At 44.6% G+C, this 20,679-nt stretch overlaps 2 protein-coding genes across 2 annotated transcripts in view; both read left to right on the top strand.

The window, feature by feature from the left end:
* The first annotated feature begins 814 nt into the window (after positions 1–814).
* On the top strand, positions 815–6,611 carry LOC140719275 (uncharacterized). Its single transcript, XM_073033790.1, has 2 exons — positions 815–889; positions 4,459–6,611. The coding sequence occupies exon 2, from the start codon at positions 5,201–5,203 to the stop codon at positions 6,383–6,385; it is 1,185 nt and encodes a 394-aa protein (XP_072889891.1). The 5' UTR covers positions 815–889; positions 4,459–5,200; the 3' UTR covers positions 6,386–6,611.
* The window catches only part of LOC140719274 (uncharacterized), a 40,101-nt gene continuing 20,281 nt past the window's right edge, over positions 860–20,679 (top strand). The window contains exon 1 of the mRNA XM_073033787.1: positions 860–889. The gene's annotated coding sequence lies outside the window, so the exon portion shown is untranslated. The remainder of the gene's footprint in view (positions 890–20,679) is intronic.

The following is a 20,679-nucleotide window of genomic DNA, read 5'->3' as shown; positions in this document are numbered from 1 at the left end:
GTCACCAGTCTGTGGGTGAAGAGGTTTACCTTGAATTTCCTCTGTGACAGTGCAAACTGCAGAAAAAGATGAGTTCACTGGGGTTTGTCCCAAATATTCCTCAAGAATGAATGTCATGGGCAGTTAAACTCTTTCTGCCCAGGTCTATTTAATATTTTGGGTCATTTTCACTGATTTCCAAGAGCCGTGCCTCACACAGTTGGGCTTTTGTAGTACAACACTCTCCTCTAAAGTATGGTGGGTAAATTCTTGATGAAACAGGGTAAGAAACAAAAGTGAGGTCAGTATAAATCAAGGTTTCAGGGCTCCTGATGTGGTGGGGGCTAGAGTTTACGGGGAATAGGAGGAGGAAATCAGACCAGGAAGACGAGTCTACAATTGAAAGATCAGAAACATTTGGAAACTGAGTGAAAGGAGGTTTATGTTTGAAAAATGCTGGATGAACTCAGTGACTCAGGCAGTATCTATAGAGGGGAATAAAGAGTTGACTTTTCATGCCTAAACTATTTTCCTCTGCTTCGATGCTGCCTGACGAGTTCCTGCAGCATTTTGTGTGTTGCTCCAGTTTCTTTGCATCTCCAGAATCTCGTTTTATTTATATTTGGATTTGTAAGCGAGTTAAATTTCGACGGCTGTTAACATGTGGTATATTGTTTGTGGGAGCCTGCTACGTTAAAGTAGCTCAGTGTTCTACATAAAAACATTGACTACTTTTTAGGAACGTCGCTTGTCAGTGCTTGTCTTTAATGTCACCTTGCTTACCCAAAACCCCTTGCGCACGTTGCCGCCGGTGATACAGCGATCAAATGCGCATGTGTAAGAGATACAGGGCGTTCCTGTACAGTGCGCATGCGCTGCTTGGCAACAGACTGTAGAAGATCGGTAATAGGTAGGAGTGGGGTTCCGGGCGGGGATTTTATCAGCACCGGCGTCCGCACTGCGACTGAAGGGCAATTATTGCGAGCTCCAGATACACCGTGGCCCCGCATCCCGGGACATTCCTGGTCCTTTCCCTCTCTCTCAGCCCCACGGTCCGTTCACGGGCCCCGGGCGCTTTCCGCTAATAAGGGAAGGGGTGGAGTCATTTCTCTGGCGCATGCGCATCACCGGGGCCGGGACAGAATTGCGTTTCACTCAGCGACGGATGTGAAATTTATCTTTGATGCAGTACAGTACTTTAAAAAAAACGAATTACAGTATCTAAACTAGATAAAATAATAGTGCAGAGTGCAGAAAACTGTTTAAGATGGTGCTTCTGAAGTGTGGCGTCAGCTGAGAGACGACACTTTCCTGTGCTAAGCTGTCACCGCGAGCAAAGGCGCACCTGAGTCAAGGGACGAGTTGCAGAGCCCGTCCACCTAAATCCTGCGCGAAGTTGCATCGACCTAAGCGCCGAGCTGATTGAGAAGGGTCGAGAACAGCGCCAGGGTACAGCCAGTGTATCGCTGCGATGGGACCCGGGTCCCAGTGCGGGGGGTGATTTGAACGTCGGCCCAAATATACTAAAAAGGCAGAGTGTCGGGACCGGAGGCAAGGCGGAATGCTGTTGCTTGCTTTTACTGTTTGCATGATTTGTGTTTTTTTCCCTCTTTGTATATTGGGTGTTGGCATTTTTTTGATTGGGTTCTTTCCGGTTTCTTGCTTTGTGGCTGCCTGTAAACAGACAAATCTCAAAGTTGTATAATTTATACATTCTTTGATAATAAATGTACTTTCAACCCTTGAGGTCATATTCATGGCTTCACTGTCCATTCAGAAATCCTCTGTTTCTGAATCTTTGAGTGTGTGCCTTCAGGCTCCTGTTACTCCTTCCTGATGGTAGCAATGAGAAGAGGGTGTGTTCTGGGTGATGGGGGTCCTTAATGATGGACGCTGCCTTTTTGCTCCTTGAAGCTGTACTGGAGGCTGGGGAGGCTAGTGCCCATGATGGAGCTGACTGAGTTTACAATTTTCTTCAGCTTCTTTCAATTCAGTGCAGTAGCACCCACCTCACTCCCCCCAACCAGCCCGTAAGAATGGGCTCCACGATACATCTGTAGAAATTTGCAAGTGCCTTTGGCGACATTCAGATTCAGTTTATTGTCATTTAGAAACCACAAATGCAATGCAGTTTAAAAAATGAGACAACGTTCCTCCAGAATGATATCACAAAAGCACATGACAAAACAGACTACACCAGAAAATCCACATAACATTTGGCAATCCCCAATCCAGAGTCCGGAGAGGCTGTTGTGTATTCATATCGCGCTACCACCTTAGCACATTCCCCGGAAAGGAGCTCCAAAACCACCAAACAAAACAAGACCAAAAACTAAAGCTACAAGACCTGCACAAAACCACATAGTTACAACAGTGCAAACAATAGCATAATTAATAAAAAAAACAGACCATGGGCACAGTAAAAATAGTCCAAAGATGTTAAAGGACTATAAGTTCAAAAGAAATCACCACACAGTTTCCACGAGTCCCCAGGGTCCCGACAGACTTGCCATCCCATGCTGGTGGCAGAAGGGAATACCCCCGCTATGGACTTCCACGGTGCCGCCCGACTCAGCTTCGCAGACACAACACACCAAATCTCCTCCAACTCCTAATGAAATAAAACCACTGTCCTGCCTTCTTTGTAGCTGCATCAATATGTTAGGCCCAGGGTAGATCGTCAGACAAATTGACACTCTGGAACTTGAAATTGATTACACTTTCCAATCTGATCCCTTTATGATGACTGGTGTATGTTTCCTTTCTGAAGTCCACAATCAGTTCTTTGGGCTTACTGATGTTGAGTGCAAGTTGTTGCTGCAATACCAGTCAACCAACTGATACATCTTGTTCCTGTATGCCTTCTTGACACTATCAGAAATTTTGTCAAAAATAGATGAGTTGACAGCAAATTTAGTTCTGGCATTTAAGATGTGCCAAGCCACACAATCATCAGGGTAGAGCAATGGGCTAAGCATACAGCCTGGCAGTGTGCCAGTGTTGATTGTCAGCAAGCTGGAGAAGTATTACTGATCCGCACAGATTGGGATCTTCTGAGAGGAAGCTGAGGATCCCAGTTACAGAGGGACGTATAAGCACCTAGGTATTGGGGCTTTTCAATGAGAACTTTAAGAACGATTGTGTTAAATACTGAGCTGTAAATAGCATCCTGACCTAAGTATTAGCATAGCCCAAGTGATCCACAGTCACATGAAGAGCCAATGAGTTCACATCTGCTGCAGACTTATTGTGGCAACTGGCAAATTGCAATGAGTCCAGGTCCTTACTGAGACAGGAGTTGATTGAGCCATGACTAACACTTCATCACTGTAGTGTTGATAGTGTTTAAGGCAGCACACTCTTCTTGGTGCTGGTATGATTGTTGTCCTTTGGAAGCAATTAGAAATTGAATCACAAATGAGAAAATCTACAGATGTTGGAAATCAAAGTAACACACACAAAATGCTGGAGGAACTTAGGCCAGGTAGCGTCTATGGAAGAGTAGGTATTCAATGAAAAGTTTGCCTGGCCTGCTGAGTTCCTCCAGCATTTTGTGTGTATTACAATGAGAGATTGAAAATGTGGCTGAACACCTCCACTAGTTGGTTGGCATAGGTTTTCAGAACCCTACCGGATTCTCCATCAGAGCCTGCCATGTTGTGGAGGGTTCAGCCTCTTTAAAGACAGTCTGCTGTTGGTTCCTGTAAGGTTTTTCTGGGTACAGAGGAAGCCATGGGTGATAATTCTAGCATTTTCCCCAGCATTCCATAGGTGTGTTTGGAGGCAGAGGGAATGGGTGGATCTGCCAGACTGCAAAACTAAATCCAAGCTTTAGGAACTCATTGAAAGATATAGTTTCGAGTTATTCTCAGATGAAGAGGCCACCTTCCAGTGAATGGAAATATCAGTTAGTGCTGCAGGGGGAAAATGAACAAAATCCTCCATCAGATTTCGCCTCTTTGAATAATGATATCAAACACCTTTCTCATGAGTAACAAGTGACCTGTAGCTTTCACATCACAAAGGTGCCACAATCCAATGGGAAAGACAAATGCCCTCCCCTTCACGTCCATTGTCATTACCATTGATGAGCTCACCTCTGTCAATCTTGTGGGGGGGGGGGGGGGCGTGCTCACAGTAATTAGAAAGTCTCAGCCGTGTACTATCATGTGCTCTTTGTAACACTGTGGGATTTGACTAGAACTTGAAATAATCTTAATGGAGAGAGACAAACTGAGCCACATTACACACTGAAGTCAGGCAGGAATTGTCCATTCTGATACAGGCAGAAAAACAGAGAACTGTATGGTCAGTCCGGTCCCTGATTTGTACGCAGTTAGAAGATCAGGAATTGTTCTTCGTAGTTGGGTTGAATCTCTCTGTAACAATGTGATGTCAGACATCATCATCGAGACTAAAATGATCTCATCTGAAATGCTGTCCTTCACCCATTGATGTCTTTTGTAAATCTTTTTACAGGTTAGAAATGACAAAGAATCTGTGTACAGGAATCTCAAACACGACAGCACATCAGTTCCAATGTCCCTATCCAGATATTTAAGGAGTGGCCAGATATTTCCTTTGTAACACCGATACATCTTTTGTTGATCCTAGGAGATGGAAGAAGTACCTCATCATAATTGGAAACATACTTTGTGTCTGAAATTAAGTTTTCTGTTTTAACTCAGTGAGTCCACTGGAACCAGGGTGCTGAGAACTCACCAGCATTTGTTGATCTGTTCTGTCTGCGGGAAGTGATTAATTCTGTGATCCAAGCTGACAATATGACAGAAATTTCACAGCAGTGAGAAGCCGTTCACTTGCTCCGTCTATTTTGGAAGAGATTCACTCTCTCAGCCAGTCCGCAGACACACCAGTGAGTTTATGGGGAGAGTGTTCACTAGTTCCATGTGTGGGAAGAGGTTCACTCAGTAATGTGATCTGCTAACAGATGAACAAGCTCTGACTGTGGAAAGGCTGTCCATCTGTTCAGGCTGTGGGGAGTGATTCAGTCTGTCATCCTATCTGCAGACACACCAGTGAGTACACACGAGAGAGACCACTTACCAGGTCAGTCTGTGGCATTCGCTTAGTCATGCCACCTACAGATACTCCACTCAGTTCACACTAGAGAGAGGCCATTCACCTGCACAGAGTGTGGGAAGATTCACTTGATCACCTGACCAACTGGCACACCAGTCAATTCACAGTGGGGGAGGGGATGCTGTTCACCTGCGCAGACTGTGGGAAAGGATTCAATCAATCATCTGACCTATTGGCACACCAGTCAGTTCACACTGGGGAGAGGCCGTTCAACTGCTCAGAATGTGGGAAGGGTTTCACTCGGTCATCTCAATTGAAGGTACATCTGCGAATTCACACTGGGGAGAGGCCGTTTATCTGCTCAGACTGTGGGAAGGGATTCACTCAGTCATCCCAACTGAAGGTACATCAGCGAATTCACTCTGGGGAGCGGCCGTTCACCTGCTCTGAGTGTGGGAAGGGATTCACGCGATCATCTGACCTATTGGCTCACCGGTCAGTTCACAATGGGGAGAAAATGTTCACCTGCTCACACTGTGAAAAGGCATTTTCACAGTCATCCACCTTACTGAGACACCAGAGAGTTCACACTGGGGAGAAGCCATTCACCTGCTCTGACTGTAGGAAGGGATTCACTCAGTTATCTAACCTACTGAGGCACCAGAGAGTTCACACTGGGGAGAAACCATTCACTTGCTCAGATTGTGGGAAGGGATTCACTCAATCATCTTACCTGCTGTCACATCAGCGAATTCACACTGGGGAGAAACCATTCACCTGTTCACATTGTGGGAAGGGATTCAGTCACTCACCTCACCTGAAGGAACATCAGCGAGTTCACACTGGGGAGAGGCCGTTCACCTGCTCAGTCTGTGGGAAGGGATTCATTCGATCATCTTACCTGAAGCAACATCAGCGAGTTCACACTGGAGAGAGGCCATTCACCTGCTCTGAATGTGGGAAGAGATTCAGTCGATCATCTGACCTGAAGCAACATCTGCGAGTTCATTCTGGAGAGAGGCCGTTCACCTGCTCTGAATGTGGGAAGAGATTCACACACTCATCTCACCTGAAGGCACACCAGCGAGTTCACACTGGGGAGAAACCATTCACCTGCTCAGACTGTGGGAAGGGATTCAGTCGAACATCTGACCTGAAGCAGCATCTGCGAATTCACACTGGAGAGAGGCCATTCACCTGCTCTGAATGTGGGAAGGGATTTTCTCAGTCAAGCAACCTTGTGGCGCACTACCGAGTTCACACTGTGGAGAGGCCGTTCACCTGCTCAGACTGTGGGAAGGGATTCAATCATTTAGCCGACCTTCAGAAGCACTATGGAGTTCACACTGGGGAAAAAGTTTAAATTAGTCGTATGCTGGATATTTAACCATCACAGTTACCAAATCTAGAGACAAGTTCAAAAATGACTCTTGGTGTCAAACTCTGAAATTATTGCTGCTGCTCATCACACCCAGTTCTGCACCCTGGTCACTGGAACTGGGAGGAGCTTCTTCTGCTGATGTTCACATTTAATGGGACTGGAGTTTAATATTCTGAATCTGTGACAAATAAATCAGTTCTATTTTAAACTCTGTCTCGGGTACTTAGTGAAACTGCAGCACACCCAGTGTACGTTAGAGAGTCAACTCCGCCCAGCTGGTCCCTACCTGCTCTGTTTCTGTTCCATGACAGTCCTTCTAAATCCTTCCCTGCTGTTCACCTTTTGCTTTCCCTGTAGTGATGTCTTCCAAACAGTCACCATTGTGTAGGTGAGGAGGTTTCCTTTGAACTTTCTGCATGACTTTCTGCAGACTGAAGAAGACTGCAGTTACATCTGACATGTTTAGGCCGAGGAAAAATGACATTGTTAGTAACCCACCTTATTCCCTGTTCATTTCAATGTTATGGGTCATTTTCACTTCTAAAGGGCAGTGTCCCACACAACGGGGTTTGTTGGAATACAGCAGTGTGCTCTAAAGTCAAAAGCAGAGCATGGAATGTTAAGTTGGATGTTCAATGGAGCAGGGTCAGACACCAGAGATGGGTCAGCACAGCAGAGTTTCAGTCTCTGGACTGTGTAAGAGGAAATGACAAGGAACGGGATCAGAGCGGTTGGCAACAAATGACAGAGTAGCAGCATTTGAAAACTGACAGAGAAAAAAATTAGGTTGATTTTTACTGTTGACACGCCCAGTGCCTGTTGACATGGAGTATATTGCTTGTGGAAACTTGCTGTGTTAAACTGGCAGCTGAATTCTCATAAAAATATTGACTTGGTTGGGTGCAATTTGGCAGCGGGGAAGGCAATGCTTGTAAGTGCTTTTAATGGCACTGTTCTTACCCAGAAATCTGTGAGTTTAAGAATGTACCATCACTGAATCGAGTGTGCAGATGCTGAGAGTCCAAAGTTGTGCCAAAAGGTATGCATGGTTTCAGTAGACAAAAAGCTCTGGGAATGGGTGCACTAGTCCTCCCAGGCACAGCTTGCGATCCAAACTTAAGGATTTGGGAGTCGCATGAAAAATATAATTCTGACTTTATTAGGCATGAAGAAATTGTGATGCATTTTCAAGTTAAGTAGGTACACGATTTTCTACCAATTGAAGTAGAACATTAAGATCTGGTCTGATGACAAGAACCAGCTGATGTCCATACCTCAGTAGCTAATAGGAACAGTTGAAACTGAGCCCAAAAGTAAACTGGGTTCAACTTCTAGTAAATTTAAACGTCACATAGAGCTGCACAGGAAAACAAATTCTTTGTCACCTTTGTTTTCTTCACAGATCACCTTTGTGAGGCCACTTTGTGAGTTCCCCACCGTCAATCACTTCAGTAACAGTGATCAGAAAGTCTCCAGGAGCAGCCATGAGAATACCGTGTACTGGTTGGGGAGTGGGACGTGCCCAGAACTGTTAGCTCTAGGAATGGACAGATACACACTGAGCCAAATCACATCGATGATGGGAGGTTGTTCCATCATGATACAGACAGGGAATTTGATGCTGAGTCCAGATGCCTGAACTGTGACCCAATAGAAGTTGAGGATTTGTTCTCCTAATTTATCACTGCAAGATGTCAGACATCACCTTGGAGTCTAAAAATATCTCATCTGAAATACTGTCCTTCACCTATTGATAACTTTTGTAAATTTTTACAGAGTACAAAAAGCTAGGCATTTGTGTATGGTAATCTCAAACAGAACATCTCATCTGTTCTGCTCTGAATGGCTGTTCACCAGCACTGGAATACCATGTGGCATTGGAGATGCTAGATAACATCTAGATAGACATCACCAGTTGTAGCAGGGAGAATCCAGACACGTCTCTCTGACAACTCCTTCCACCCCTTCCCCACCCCCTCCCCAAGACCTTTTTCTGGGGTAATGCTCCTGTATCTGCAATAACCCCTCCATTCTTCCCACTTCATCTGATGTCCCCTTTCCCCAATGCTCCACAGCCCCCATCTTTGGGATGACCCCCTTCCTCTTCCCACTGCTGCCTTTAGGACACACTTTTCATCTCTTCCTTCCCACCTCTGTCCATGTGTCACTCATTTCACTCCTCTCTATAAGTACCTTGCCCCATTCCATAGAAACCCCTCCCCCATGGCCAAGGGTGCCCCCTTCCCCCTGTCCTGTCCCCACAACTCTGTGACCCCCTCCCCCATGTCTGTGGAAACTTCTTCTTCTCTGGGATACACCATTCCCCAATCCCTGTCTCTGGGACACAACCTTTCCCTACTCCCCTATCTCTGGAATGTCCCATTGCCCCACCCTCCCTGTACAGTCTCTGGGACAAATAATTTCCCTTCTGGCTTGGCACAGCACACTTATCCCCTAACCCGTCTCAGAGATTACCTTTACCATAAGCCCCTGGTTTCTTTAACTAACACCCAAACACTATCAGCAGGACACACTGCTTCTACAGAAAGCTGCTAAATTAAATACCCTGCAGCATTAACAGTAAAAATCTTAATCATAATAATGATCATGTCCTCATGACTTTGAAATTTATCAAACCTTTATTAATAACACAGTATCCAAAGGAATTTCTTTTGAATATTCAAAGGCAACAGGCTTAAACACAATCAATTCTTACAGCAATTACACAGCATTCAGTGAATCAATCTCAGATGAAAGCCGCTACAATGAAACTGTCATTGTGTAGAAACTTGACTCATTAGTCAGGTCTGCTAACAGCTGCTGGACTCAGCAGTGAGAAGCCACCTTTCTCGAACAATAGATATCTAGGGTCAGTATGATTTGGGTCCCACCAAACAGGAAAGTTGGGATGTTTTGATCAACAGAACCCCAATTTGAATGCTGTGTAAATACTGCCCATACACAATTATCTGTCGGCAAGAAATAACAGATTGTACACTGCATACAATTAGGAAGAAAGTGTATTTACTAATTTTAGCTTTATCAACCAGTTATTAAGAGAAAATAAGGAAAAGAAAAAAAAAGGCCGATTATAATTATAATTCCACATGGTAGGCTTATTCAGAAAGTCAAGGCAAGGGATCCAGGGAAGTTTGGCCAAGTGGATTCAGAATTGGCTTGCCTGCAGAAGGCAGAGGGTCGTGGTGGAGGGAGTACATTCAGATTGGAGGGTTGTGACTAGTGGTGTCCCACAAGGATCTGTTCTGGGACCTCTACTTTTCGTGATTTTTATTAATGACCTGGATGCGGGGGTAGAAGGGTGGGTTGGCAAGTTTGCAGATGACACAGAGGTTGGTGGTGGTGTAGATGGTGTAGAGGATTGTCAAAGATTGCAGAGAGACATTGATAGGATGCAGAAGTGGGCTGAGAAGTGGCAGATGGAGTTCAACCCGAAGAAGTGTGAGGTGGTACACTTTGGAAGGACAAACTCCAAGGCAGAGTACAAAGTAAATGGCAGGATACTTGGTAGTGTGGAGGAGCAGAGGGATCTGGGGGTACATGTCCACAAATCCCTGAAAGTTGCCTCACAGGTAGATGGGGTAGTTAAGAAAGTTTATGAGGTGTTAGCTTTCATAAGTCGAGGGATAGAGTTTAAGAGACGCGATGTAATGATGCAGCTCTATAAAACTCTAGTTAGGCCACACTTGGAGTACTGTGTCCAGTTCTGGTCGCCTCAGTATAGGAAGGATGTGGAAGCATTGGAAAGGGTACAGAGGAGATTTACCAGGATGCTGCCTGGTTTAGAGAGTATGGATTATGATCAGAGATTAAGGGAGCTAGGGCTTTACTCTTTGGAGAGAAGGAGGATGAGAGGAGACATGATTAGAGGTGTACAAGATATTAAGAGGAATAGACAGAGTGGACAGCCAGTGCCTCACATTCGATAGTGTGACACTCAGAAGTGAACATTATGCTCCAAGCTTGGTTTAGCCAGGATTTTATTGAACTACAGTATTGTTGCTACTCTTGAACTCAATACCTGACTAAAGAAGGCGAACACTCCATATATCTTCTTAACCACCCTAACACTTGCGTGAAAACTTTGAGGATCTATGGATGTGGAGCTACATCTATCTCTGTACTTCCACACTGCTAAAATTCCTGTCATTAAATCAGTATTTTGCCTTCAAATTCATACTATTACTGCACTTACGAGAAAATCTGCAGATGCTTGAAATCCAAGCAACACACACAAAATGCTGGTGGAACGCAGTAGGCCAGGCAGCATCTATAGGAAGAAGTGCAGTTGACGTTTCGGGCTGAGAACCTTCGTTGCTTGTATTTCCAGCATCTGCAGATTTTCTCGTTTGTATTTTTAAATTCACTACTGCGAAGCCTCTTCCAGTGATGCCTACATTGAAGAAGTTTAAATCTTCTCTTCGACGGAAGTTCAGTGAAACCCTCCCTCACTGCTCCACATCTGCAATTTCTTCGACCCTTCAACTTTTCGACCACAGTCCTGACGAAGGGTCTCAGCCCGAAATGTCGATGGCACTTCTTCCTATAGATGCTGCCTGGCCTGCTGCGTTCCACTATTACTGCACTTTCTGATTGGAGAAGCTGATGTGAACAGCAGGGGGTGTAATGTTACCATGACAGAAAACTATGTAAACATTACACTGTGGTTTACAAATCCCTCTGGTCTCTTCTCTCTCAGCTCCCCCTGGAGACCCTCCTCCTTCCCATTCTCCTATGGTCTACTCTCCTCTCCTATTAAGGGAGCTAGGGTTGTACTGTCTGGAGAGAAGGAGGATGAGAGGAGACATGATAGAGGTATAGAAGATATTAAGGGGCATAGACAGAGTGGACAGCCAGCGCCTCTTCCCCAGGGCACCACTGCTCAATACAAGAGGACATGGCTTTAAGGTAAGGGGTGGAAAGTTCAAGGGGGATATTAGAGGAAGGTTTTTTAACTCAGAGAGTGGTTGGTGCATGGAATGCACTGCCTGAGTCAGTGGTGGAGGCAGATACACTAGTGACTACTAGACAGGTATATGGAGGAATTTAAGGTGGGGGGGGTTATATGGGAGGCAGGGTTTAAGGGTTAGCAGAACATTGTGGGTCAAAGGGCCTGTTCTATGTTCTATAATTAAACCAATCTAAATGTGCACATGTTGGAGCTCAGATCTTCCAAACTCTGGGTGTATTTCGTACTCATGGAACCAACTTCTTATCACCGATCTCCGGTAGGACTCCCCATCTTGGACTCCTTCGGGTCGCACCTTTCTGTTGGATCAAATCCTATGGCTGTCTTTCCTGACCTTCTCTCTGCATCTCCTGCCAAAAGATGTTGAACCCCACCAGTGTCCATCACAAATCCTCTCTGCCCAGTTTCCACTAGAACCTTCTCCTATTCCACCATCCTGATTGGCTGACACAGCATTCCTAAGTCAAAGTTGATCAGTAGCACACGCTGCTTCTACAGAAAGCTATGAAGCAACGTATTACACAAAGTAGGCATGACAGCAGCTATATTTTGCTAGGAGTTTTAGTATGTCACCAAAGACTCACAAATTTCTACAGATGTACCATGGCAACCATTCTAACTGGCTGCATCACCGTCTGGTATGGAGGGGCCACTGCACAGGTGTGGAAGAAAATTCTGAATAAAGGTTTAAAATAACTAAGTGGTAAATACCCTGTACCTGCCTTTAATGTGCAATATGCCTACTGCTGGCCTTAGTGCTTAACACAGGTGTGTAAGCAAGAGAAGACAGTGAAGGTCATAAATTGTAAGGACTCTGTTGGCTGTCGTTTATGACAGTTAAAAAGTGGGACTGGTTTTCCTTCACCTGTCTGGTATGAACATATAAAAGAAATTATACTTTTATACTTTAATGACTTACTAGATCTAAGGATTAAATGAACCTCTATATCATAAATAAGGATGCCATTCGGCCTGGGCTCTCAGCATGCTTGCAATAATCTATATTAGTTTCAAGGATGTTCTAACAACCTTGTAGGCAGAAAAGAATCTGTCTCTGACATTCTTGTGGGAATTGATAAGATGCACAGGATTCTTTGACTGATTTAATTGACTTTCTGTGTGCAATACAGGTGCTGTATTGTTCTATGTTCTATCACATTCCTTCCTCCCCAACCTTTTATCTTTCTCACCCACCTGACTTCACCTATCACCTTTTAGCTATCCTCCTTCCCCTCCATCTCTTTATTCGGGTGTCCTCCCATTTCTTTTCAGCCCTGAAGAGTCTCAGCCTGAAAAATCAACTGTTTATTCATTTCCATAGATGACTGCCTGATGGCTGAGGTCCTGCAGCATTTTGTCTGTGGAACATTTACCCCTCACACCTTACCTGCCCATCTCCTTTCTTCCATGAAATCCACTGAGATCAAGTTGCTGAGAACACATGCAGTGTACATCAGGGAGTTAACTAAACCCAGCTGATCCCGGCCAGTCTTTTATGGCACAAATGACAGAGTAGCAATGTTTGGGAGTTGATTGACAGTGAAAAATAAATTAGGTTTACTTTGACTGCTGACGTACAGTGTCTGTTGACATGGTGTATATTGCTTGTGGAAGCTTGCTGTATTAAACAGGCAGCCAAGTTCTCATAAAATCTTGATTGGATTGGTGCAATTTGGCAATGGGATGACAATGTTTGTAAATGCTTTCAATAGCACTGTTCTTACCCAGAAATCTGTGAGCTGAAGAATGTACTATCACTGTGAATCGAGTACACAGGTGCAAAGAGTACTAAGTTGTACCAAAAGACACACTTGTGTTCAGTGGAGAAAAAGCTCCAGAAATGTTTGCACTGGACCTCCCAGGCACAGCTGAGATATTGCTATCTAAAGCTAAGGATTTGGGATTTGGATGAAAAATATAGTAAATATAGTTCCAAATTTGTTTTACATGAAGAAATTATAATGTATCTTTCAGACAAGTAGATAAGCAATTTTCTACCAATTGAAGTGGAGCATTGAGATCAGGGCTGGTGTCCACATTAGATATCCATACCTCAGTAGTTAATGGGAGTAGTTCTGACTGAGGCCTCAAAGAAAGAACTGGGTCCAACTTCCAGTGAATTAAAATGTCAATTTGAGCTCCACAAGATAAATAAACTGCTTGTGTCACTTTTGATTCTTTAGCAGATCACCTTGTGAGACCATTGTTTCTTCTGTTGAATTAAGGTATACAATGATAACTAACACCTATCTTGCATAACAAGAGACCTGTTGCACTCCGACCACAGAAGTTCCAGGCATTAACAGTCTTCCATGAGAACGCCCAATCATCTACTTTTGACGTTCATTGGTATTGTCATTGCTGAGTTCACCTCCATCAGTCACTTCAAGGTCACAGTGATCAGAAAGTCTCTGGGACCAACCATGTAAATACTGTGACAATTTTTGTAAACTTTTTACATGGTAGAAATGACAAAGGATTTGAGTATGGCAATCTCAAACACAACAATTGATCTGTCCTACTCTGAATGTCAGTTCTCCAGCACTTGAATACTATTGATCTTTGAATGTGGCATTGGAGATACTAGATAGATACCACACCAGACGTACAATGAGAACCTGTACACATGTCAGTGTAGAGAGAGATTTGAATGAAGCAGCCTGGAGATAAATTGTCTTTATTGAAGGAGGGAACAAATATTTCCTGTCTAACACCATCATATCAGTTGTTGATCCTTCAAAAACAAGGCATATCTCATCCCAACTTGAATCATGCATCTACTTTGTGTCTGAAATGAATTTGCTTTGCCTTCATTCAACTCTTCATTGTTTACAGTGATAGGTTACCACAATTTTCTTCAAAAAGTGTCATTAATAATGTTTTAAATCAAATGCTTTCGCTTTTGAGCTATTAGTAAGCTGTTGTATGCCTTTGGTAGTGCTATCTTAAACTGGGAGGTAGCGCCATTTTCCAACTGTTCAAACACCAGCAAGTTCACACAGGGGAGGCAGTTTAAATAAGTCTATGTTGAATTTTGAACCATCACAAATGAATCAAGTTGCTAGTTCAAGAGTGAGTGTTGATGTCAGATTCTGAAGTTATTGTTGCTGATCATCACAACTGGAACTGAGCCCCAGTCACTGAACATGAGAGGGGTTTGTTCTGATGACATTAGTCTTTAATTGGACTGGAATTGAATTTTGTGAATCTGTGATAAATAAATCTGTTCTGTTTCAAATCTTGTGTTTCAGTTCCTTACTGACTCTGTAGCACACTCAATGTACAGTAGAGGCCATTCTGCCCCCCTGCTGGCCCCATTAGCTGATCTGTCTTGTCCCGTCATGCTGAAGCGATGTTCTTTTGTCTGTCTCTGTTCATTCCGCTTCCCCTTAAATCCATCCCTGCTGCTCACCTCCGACTGCCCCTGTAGTGACGGGTTCCAAATGGTCATCATTATGGGTGAAGAAGTGACGTCACTGATCAACTGGTCTCTGACAACTTGCTTCAAACTTTATTTACTTGTGCACAAGGGCAACAGTCCAGTCCCTGTCACTGAACTGCTCCATAACTTCCGCTCAGAATTATCAATTTTATATGGATATAGACCAATTGAGATCTTGTACAGCTGTAATGCTTTATTTGCTTAAATAGAATACAGTCTTACAGGCAATAATAACCAATAAAACTACACACAATTCACATACAAAGTGCTGGAGGAACTCAGGCAGCATATATGAAAGAGAAGAAACCGTCAATGTTACAGGTCGAGACCCTCTATCACCAGCTATCTGGGTCTTCCCCACCCTCCCCTAATCCCCACCACTCTCCTATTCATCATCCTCCCTTAATCCCCACCACTCTCCTATTCTCCACCCTCTCCTAATCCCCAGCACTCTCCTATTCCCCACCCTGCTCTAATCACTACTGCTCTCCTTGACAATAAGTACTCCTGTTTGAGTACTGTTGGGGGGGAACAATCTACCTGTGGAAGTAACTGTGGCCATGCCTTTGGCACAGAGTCTGGACCTGTGCCTCAGAAGGGTAGGGAAAGGAAGAGGAAGGCAGTAGTGATAGGGGCAGTAGTTAGGGGTCCAGACAGGTGATTCTTTGGACGCAGGAAAGAAACTTGAATGTTAGTTTGCCTCCCAGGTGCCAGATGTTTCAGATCGCATCCAAGATATCCTGCAGTGGGAGGGAGAACAGCCAGAGGTCATGGTACATATGGGTACCAATGATATAGGTAGGAAAAGGGAAGAGGTCCTGTAAAGAGACTTTAGGGAGTTAGGAAGGAAGTTGAGAAGCAGGACCACAAAGGTAGTAATCTTGGGATTACTGCCTGTGCCACACAACAGTGATTATAGCAATAGAATGAGGTGGAGGATAAATGTGTGGCTGAGGAATTGGAGCAGGGGGCAGGGATTCAGATTTCTGGATCATTGAGACCTCTTGGGGCAGGTGTGACCTTTACAAAAAGGACAGGTTACACTTGAATCCCAGGGGGACCAATATCCTGGCAGGGATATGTCTGTCCATGGCCTCCTCTACCGTCAAGATGAGGTCACACACAGGTAGATGGAGCAATACCTTATCACCCGCCTAGGTAGCCTCCTACCTTGCCGGCATAAACATTCAACTCACAGACCTCCGTTGATTCCCCTGCCCCCCCCTTACCCCATCCCTATCTATAATTTTAGTCTGGTTCTCTTTCTCTCTCTTTCCCCCCCCTTACTATAATCTCCCCCAGCCCTACCTTTCTTTCTCTTTTATTTCCCATAATTCTCCACCTTCCCCCAGCCCATTTCCCTTCAGCCTATCACTTCCCAGCTCTCTACTTCATCCCTCCCCCCACTTCTTATTCCCCCTCGACCATCCCTTGTTACTTCACTCCTGATGAAGGGTTTCGGCCCAAAACGTCGTCACTACCTCCTCCCATAGATGCTGTCTGGCCTGCTGAGTTCTGCCAGCATTTTGTGTTTTTATTTATTTCCAGCATCTGCAGATTCACTTGTGTTGTCCTGGCAGGAAGGTTTGCTAAGGCTACTGGGGAGAGTTTAAACTAGAATTGTTTGGGGGTGGGAACCGAACTGAAGAGAATGGGGAAGAGGCAGTTGGCTTACAAACAGAGAAAGCTTGGAGACAGTGTGTGAGGGAGGATAAGCAGGTGAAAAAGAAGGGATGTGCTCAGACGGACAGCTTGAGATGTGTGTATTTTAACGCAAGGAGTATTGTAAACAAAGCAGATGAGCTTAGAGCCTGGATCAGTACTTGGAGCATTGATGTGGTGGCCATTACAGAGACTTGGATGGCTCAGGGACAGGAATGATTACTTCAAGTGCCAGGTTTTAGATATTTCAGAAAGGACTGGGAGGGAGGCAAAAGAGGTGGGGGCATGGCTGCAGAAAAAGTGGACGTCATGGAGGGATTGTCTATGGAGTCTCTGTGGGTGGAGGTTAGGAACAGGAAGGGGTCAATAACTTTACTGGGTGTTTTTTATAGGCCGACCAATAGTAACAGGGATACAGAGGAGCAGATAGGGAAACAGATCCTGGAAAGGTGTAATAATAACAGAGTTCTCGTGATGGGAGATTTTAATTTCCCAAATATTGATTGGCATCTCCTAGAGCAAAGGGTTTAGATGGGATGGAGTTTGTTAGGTAGGCTCAGAAAGGTTTCTTTACACAATATGTAGATAAGCCTACAAAAGGAGAGACTGTACTTGAGTTGGTATTGGGAAATGAACCTAGTCAGGTGTCAGATATCTCAGTGGGAGAGCATTTTGGAGATAATGATCATAATTCTAACTCCTTTACAATAGCATTGGAGAGAGATAGGAACAGACAAGTTAAAAAAGTGTTTAATTGGAGTAAGGGGAATTATGAGGCTATCAGGCAGGAAATTGGAAGCTGATGTTCTCAGGGAAAGGTACAGAGGAAATGTGGCAAATGTTCAGGGGATATTTGTGTGGAGTTCTGCACAGGTACATTCCAATGAGACAGGGAAGTTATGGTAGGGTACAGGAACTGTGGTGTACAAAGGCTGTAATAAATCTAGTCAAGAAGAAAAGAGAAGCTTACAAAAGGTTCAGAGAGCTAGGTAATGTTAGATATCGTGAAGATTATAAGGCTAAAAGGAAGGATCTTAAGAAGGAAATTAGGAGAGCCAGAAGGGGCCATGAGAAGGTCTTGGCAGGCAGGATTAAGGAAAACCCCAAGGCATTCTACAAGTATGTGAAGAGCAAGAGGATAAGACGTGAAAGAATAGGACCTATCAAGTGTGACAGTGGGAAAGTGTGTATGGAACCGGAGGAAATAGCAGAGGTACTTAATAAATACTTCAGTATTCACTATTCACTATGGAAAAAGATCTTGGTGATTGTAGTGCTAACTTATAGCAGACTGAAAAGCTTGCACGTGTAGATATTAAGAAAGAGGACGTGCTGGAGCTTTTGTAAAGCATCAAGTTGGATAAATTGCCGGGACCAGATGAGTTGTATCCCAGGCTACTGTGGGAGGCGAGGGAGGAGATTGCTGAGCCTCTGGAAATGATCTTTGCATCATCAATGGGGACGGGAGAGGTTCCGGAGGATTGGAGGGTTGCGGATGTGATTTTCATAAATGACCTGGATGAGGAAGTGGAGGGATGGGTTATTAAGTTTGCTGATGACACAAAGGTTGGAGGTGTTGTGGGTAGTATGGAGGGCTGTCAGTGGTTACCACAGGACATAGATAGGATGCAAAACTGGGCTGAGAAGTGGCAGATGGAGTTCAACCCGGATAAGTGTGAAGTGGTTCATTTTGGTAAGTCAAATATGATGGCAGAATAAGGTATTAATGGTAAGACTCTTGGCAGTGTGGAGGATCAGAGGGATCTTGGGGGTGGAGTCCATAGGACGCTCAAAGCAGCTGTGCAGGTTAACTCTGTGATTAAGAAGGCGTATGGTGTGTTGTTTTCATTAATCATGGAATGGAATTTAGGAGCTGAGAGGTAATATTGCAGCTATATAGTACCCTGGTCAGACCCACTTGGAGTACTGTGCTCAGTTCTGGTCGCCTCACTACAGGAAGGATGTGGAAGCCATAGAAAGGGTGCAGAGGAGATTTACAAGGATGTTGCCTGGATTGGCGAGCATGCCTTATGAAAACAGTTTGAGTGAACTTGGCCTTTTCTCCTTGGAGTGACGGAGGATGAGAGATGACCTGATAGAGGTGTATAAGATGATGAGAGGCATTGATTGTGTGGATAGTCAGAGGCTTTTTCCCAGGGCTGAAATAGTTGCCACAAGAGGACACAGCTTTAAGGTGCTAAGGAGTAGGTACAGAGGAGATGTCAGGGATAAGTTTTTTATGCATAGAGTGGTGTGTGCGTGGAATGGGCTGCCGGCGACGGTGGTAGATGCAGATACAATAGGGTCTTTTAAGAGACTCCTGGACATAGAGCTCAGAAAAATAGAGGGCTATGGGTAGGCCTAGTAATTTCTAAGGTAAGGACATGTTCGGCACAACTTTGTGGGCTGAAGGGCCTGTATTGTGCTGTAGGTTTTCTATGTTTTCTATGTTTCATTTCCCCTTCCTCTCTGGGACGTCCTTAACACTGTCCTTCGGTTGCTCCACATTCTTCTCCCCTGCAGATCCTCCAGGTCATTCACTTTCCTCTCTCCCACCCACCCATCTCTGGACTGCCCCCATCCTCCACAATGTTTCTGTCATCGGTTTACCTTTCCGCCTTCGCTAGGTCACTCCATTCCTCACTCCTGTCTATTGGTCAACCCGTTTCCAGTGCCCATTTCCCTCACTCAGTCGAGGACCCACTTGCCCTCCCTACTCCCTGCATCTCTGAGTCTCACACTTTCCCCAATCCCACTACTTCCATCATTAGGTCAGCCCTGCCCCCTTCTAAATCCCATTCATCCATGTCTTTGGGTGACATCTTCCCAACCCCAATGGTCTGTTCCTGTTTTGAACCTTCTCCACTCACCCCCCGTTCTTGGGTTACCATATTTCCCAACCCCATTCAAGATCTCAAGGTCACGCTCCACCTATACTGTCTCTGGGTCACCATCTTTCCTCCACCCCTGAAGTTTTGAGGTTACCCTACCCACCTGCATTTGGATGCCATTTCATAGAACATAGAATAGTACAGCACATTTCAGGCCCTTTGACCCACAATGTTGTGCTAGCCCTCAAACCCTGCCTCCCATATAACCCCCACCTTAAATTCCTCCATATACTTCCCCTTATCCTACCCCTCTTCTAAATTAGACCATAAGATCATAAGACATAAGAGCAAAATTAGACCATTCAGTCCATCGAGTTTGCTCTGCCATTCCATTGCGGCTGATTCCAGATCCCACTCAACGCCATGCACCTGCCTTCTTGGCATATCCTTTGATGCCCTGACTGATCAGGAAATTATCAACTTCCGCCTTAAATATACCCTTGGACTTGGCCTCCACCACAGTCTGTAGCAGAGCATTCCACAGATTTACTACTCTCTGGCTAAAAAAAATCCTCATTACCTGTGTTCTAAAGGGTCGCCCTTCAACTTTCAGGCTGTGCCCTCTAGTTCTGGATACGCCCAGCATCCTCTCCACATCCACCCTAGTTCTTTCAACATTCAGTCAGCTTCAATGAGATCCCTCCACATTCTTCTAAATTCCAGTGAGTACAGGCCCAAAGCTGCCAGATGCTCCTTATATATTAATCCCTTCATTCCTGGAATCATTTTCGTGAACTTCCTCTGGACTCTCTCCAATGACAACACATCCTTTCTGACATATGGTGCCCAAAACTGTTGACAATACTTTAAGTGTGACCCGACTAGTGTCTTATTAAGGCTCAGCATTATCTCCTTGTTTTTATATTCAATTCCCCTTGAAATAAATGCCAACATTGTATTTGCCTTCTTCACTACAGACTCAACCTGCAAATTAACCTTCTGGGATTCTTGCACGAGAACTCCTAAGTCTCTCTGCACCTCTGATGTTTGAACCTTCTCCCCATTAGATAATATTCTGCGTTGTTGTTCCTTTTAACAAAATGCATTATCGTACATTTCCCTACACTGTATTCCATATGCCACTTTTTTGCCCATTCTTCCAATTTGTCTAAGTCCTGCTGCAATCACATTACTTACTTAGCATGACCTGCCCCTCCACCTATCTTTGTAACATCCACAAATTTTGCTACAAAGCCATCGATTCCACTATCCAGATCATTGTCAAACAATGTGAAAAGTAGCAGTCCTAACACCGACCCCTCAGGAACACCACTAGTAACTGGCAGCCAACCAG

The sequence above is a fragment of the Hemitrygon akajei genome, chromosome 31, assembly GCF_048418815.1.
Source record: "Hemitrygon akajei chromosome 31, sHemAka1.3, whole genome shotgun sequence".
Lineage (NCBI taxonomy): Eukaryota > Metazoa > Chordata > Chondrichthyes > Myliobatiformes > Dasyatidae > Hemitrygon > Hemitrygon akajei.
Note: the sequence above shows the minus strand (reverse complement) of the source record. Positions and strands in the feature narration are given on the sequence as shown.

Coding starts and splice junctions, on each gene's coding strand:
- LOC140719275 (XM_073033790.1), top strand. CDS start 5,201: ATGCTGTTCACCTGCGCAGACTGTGGGAAAGGATTCAATCAATCATCT.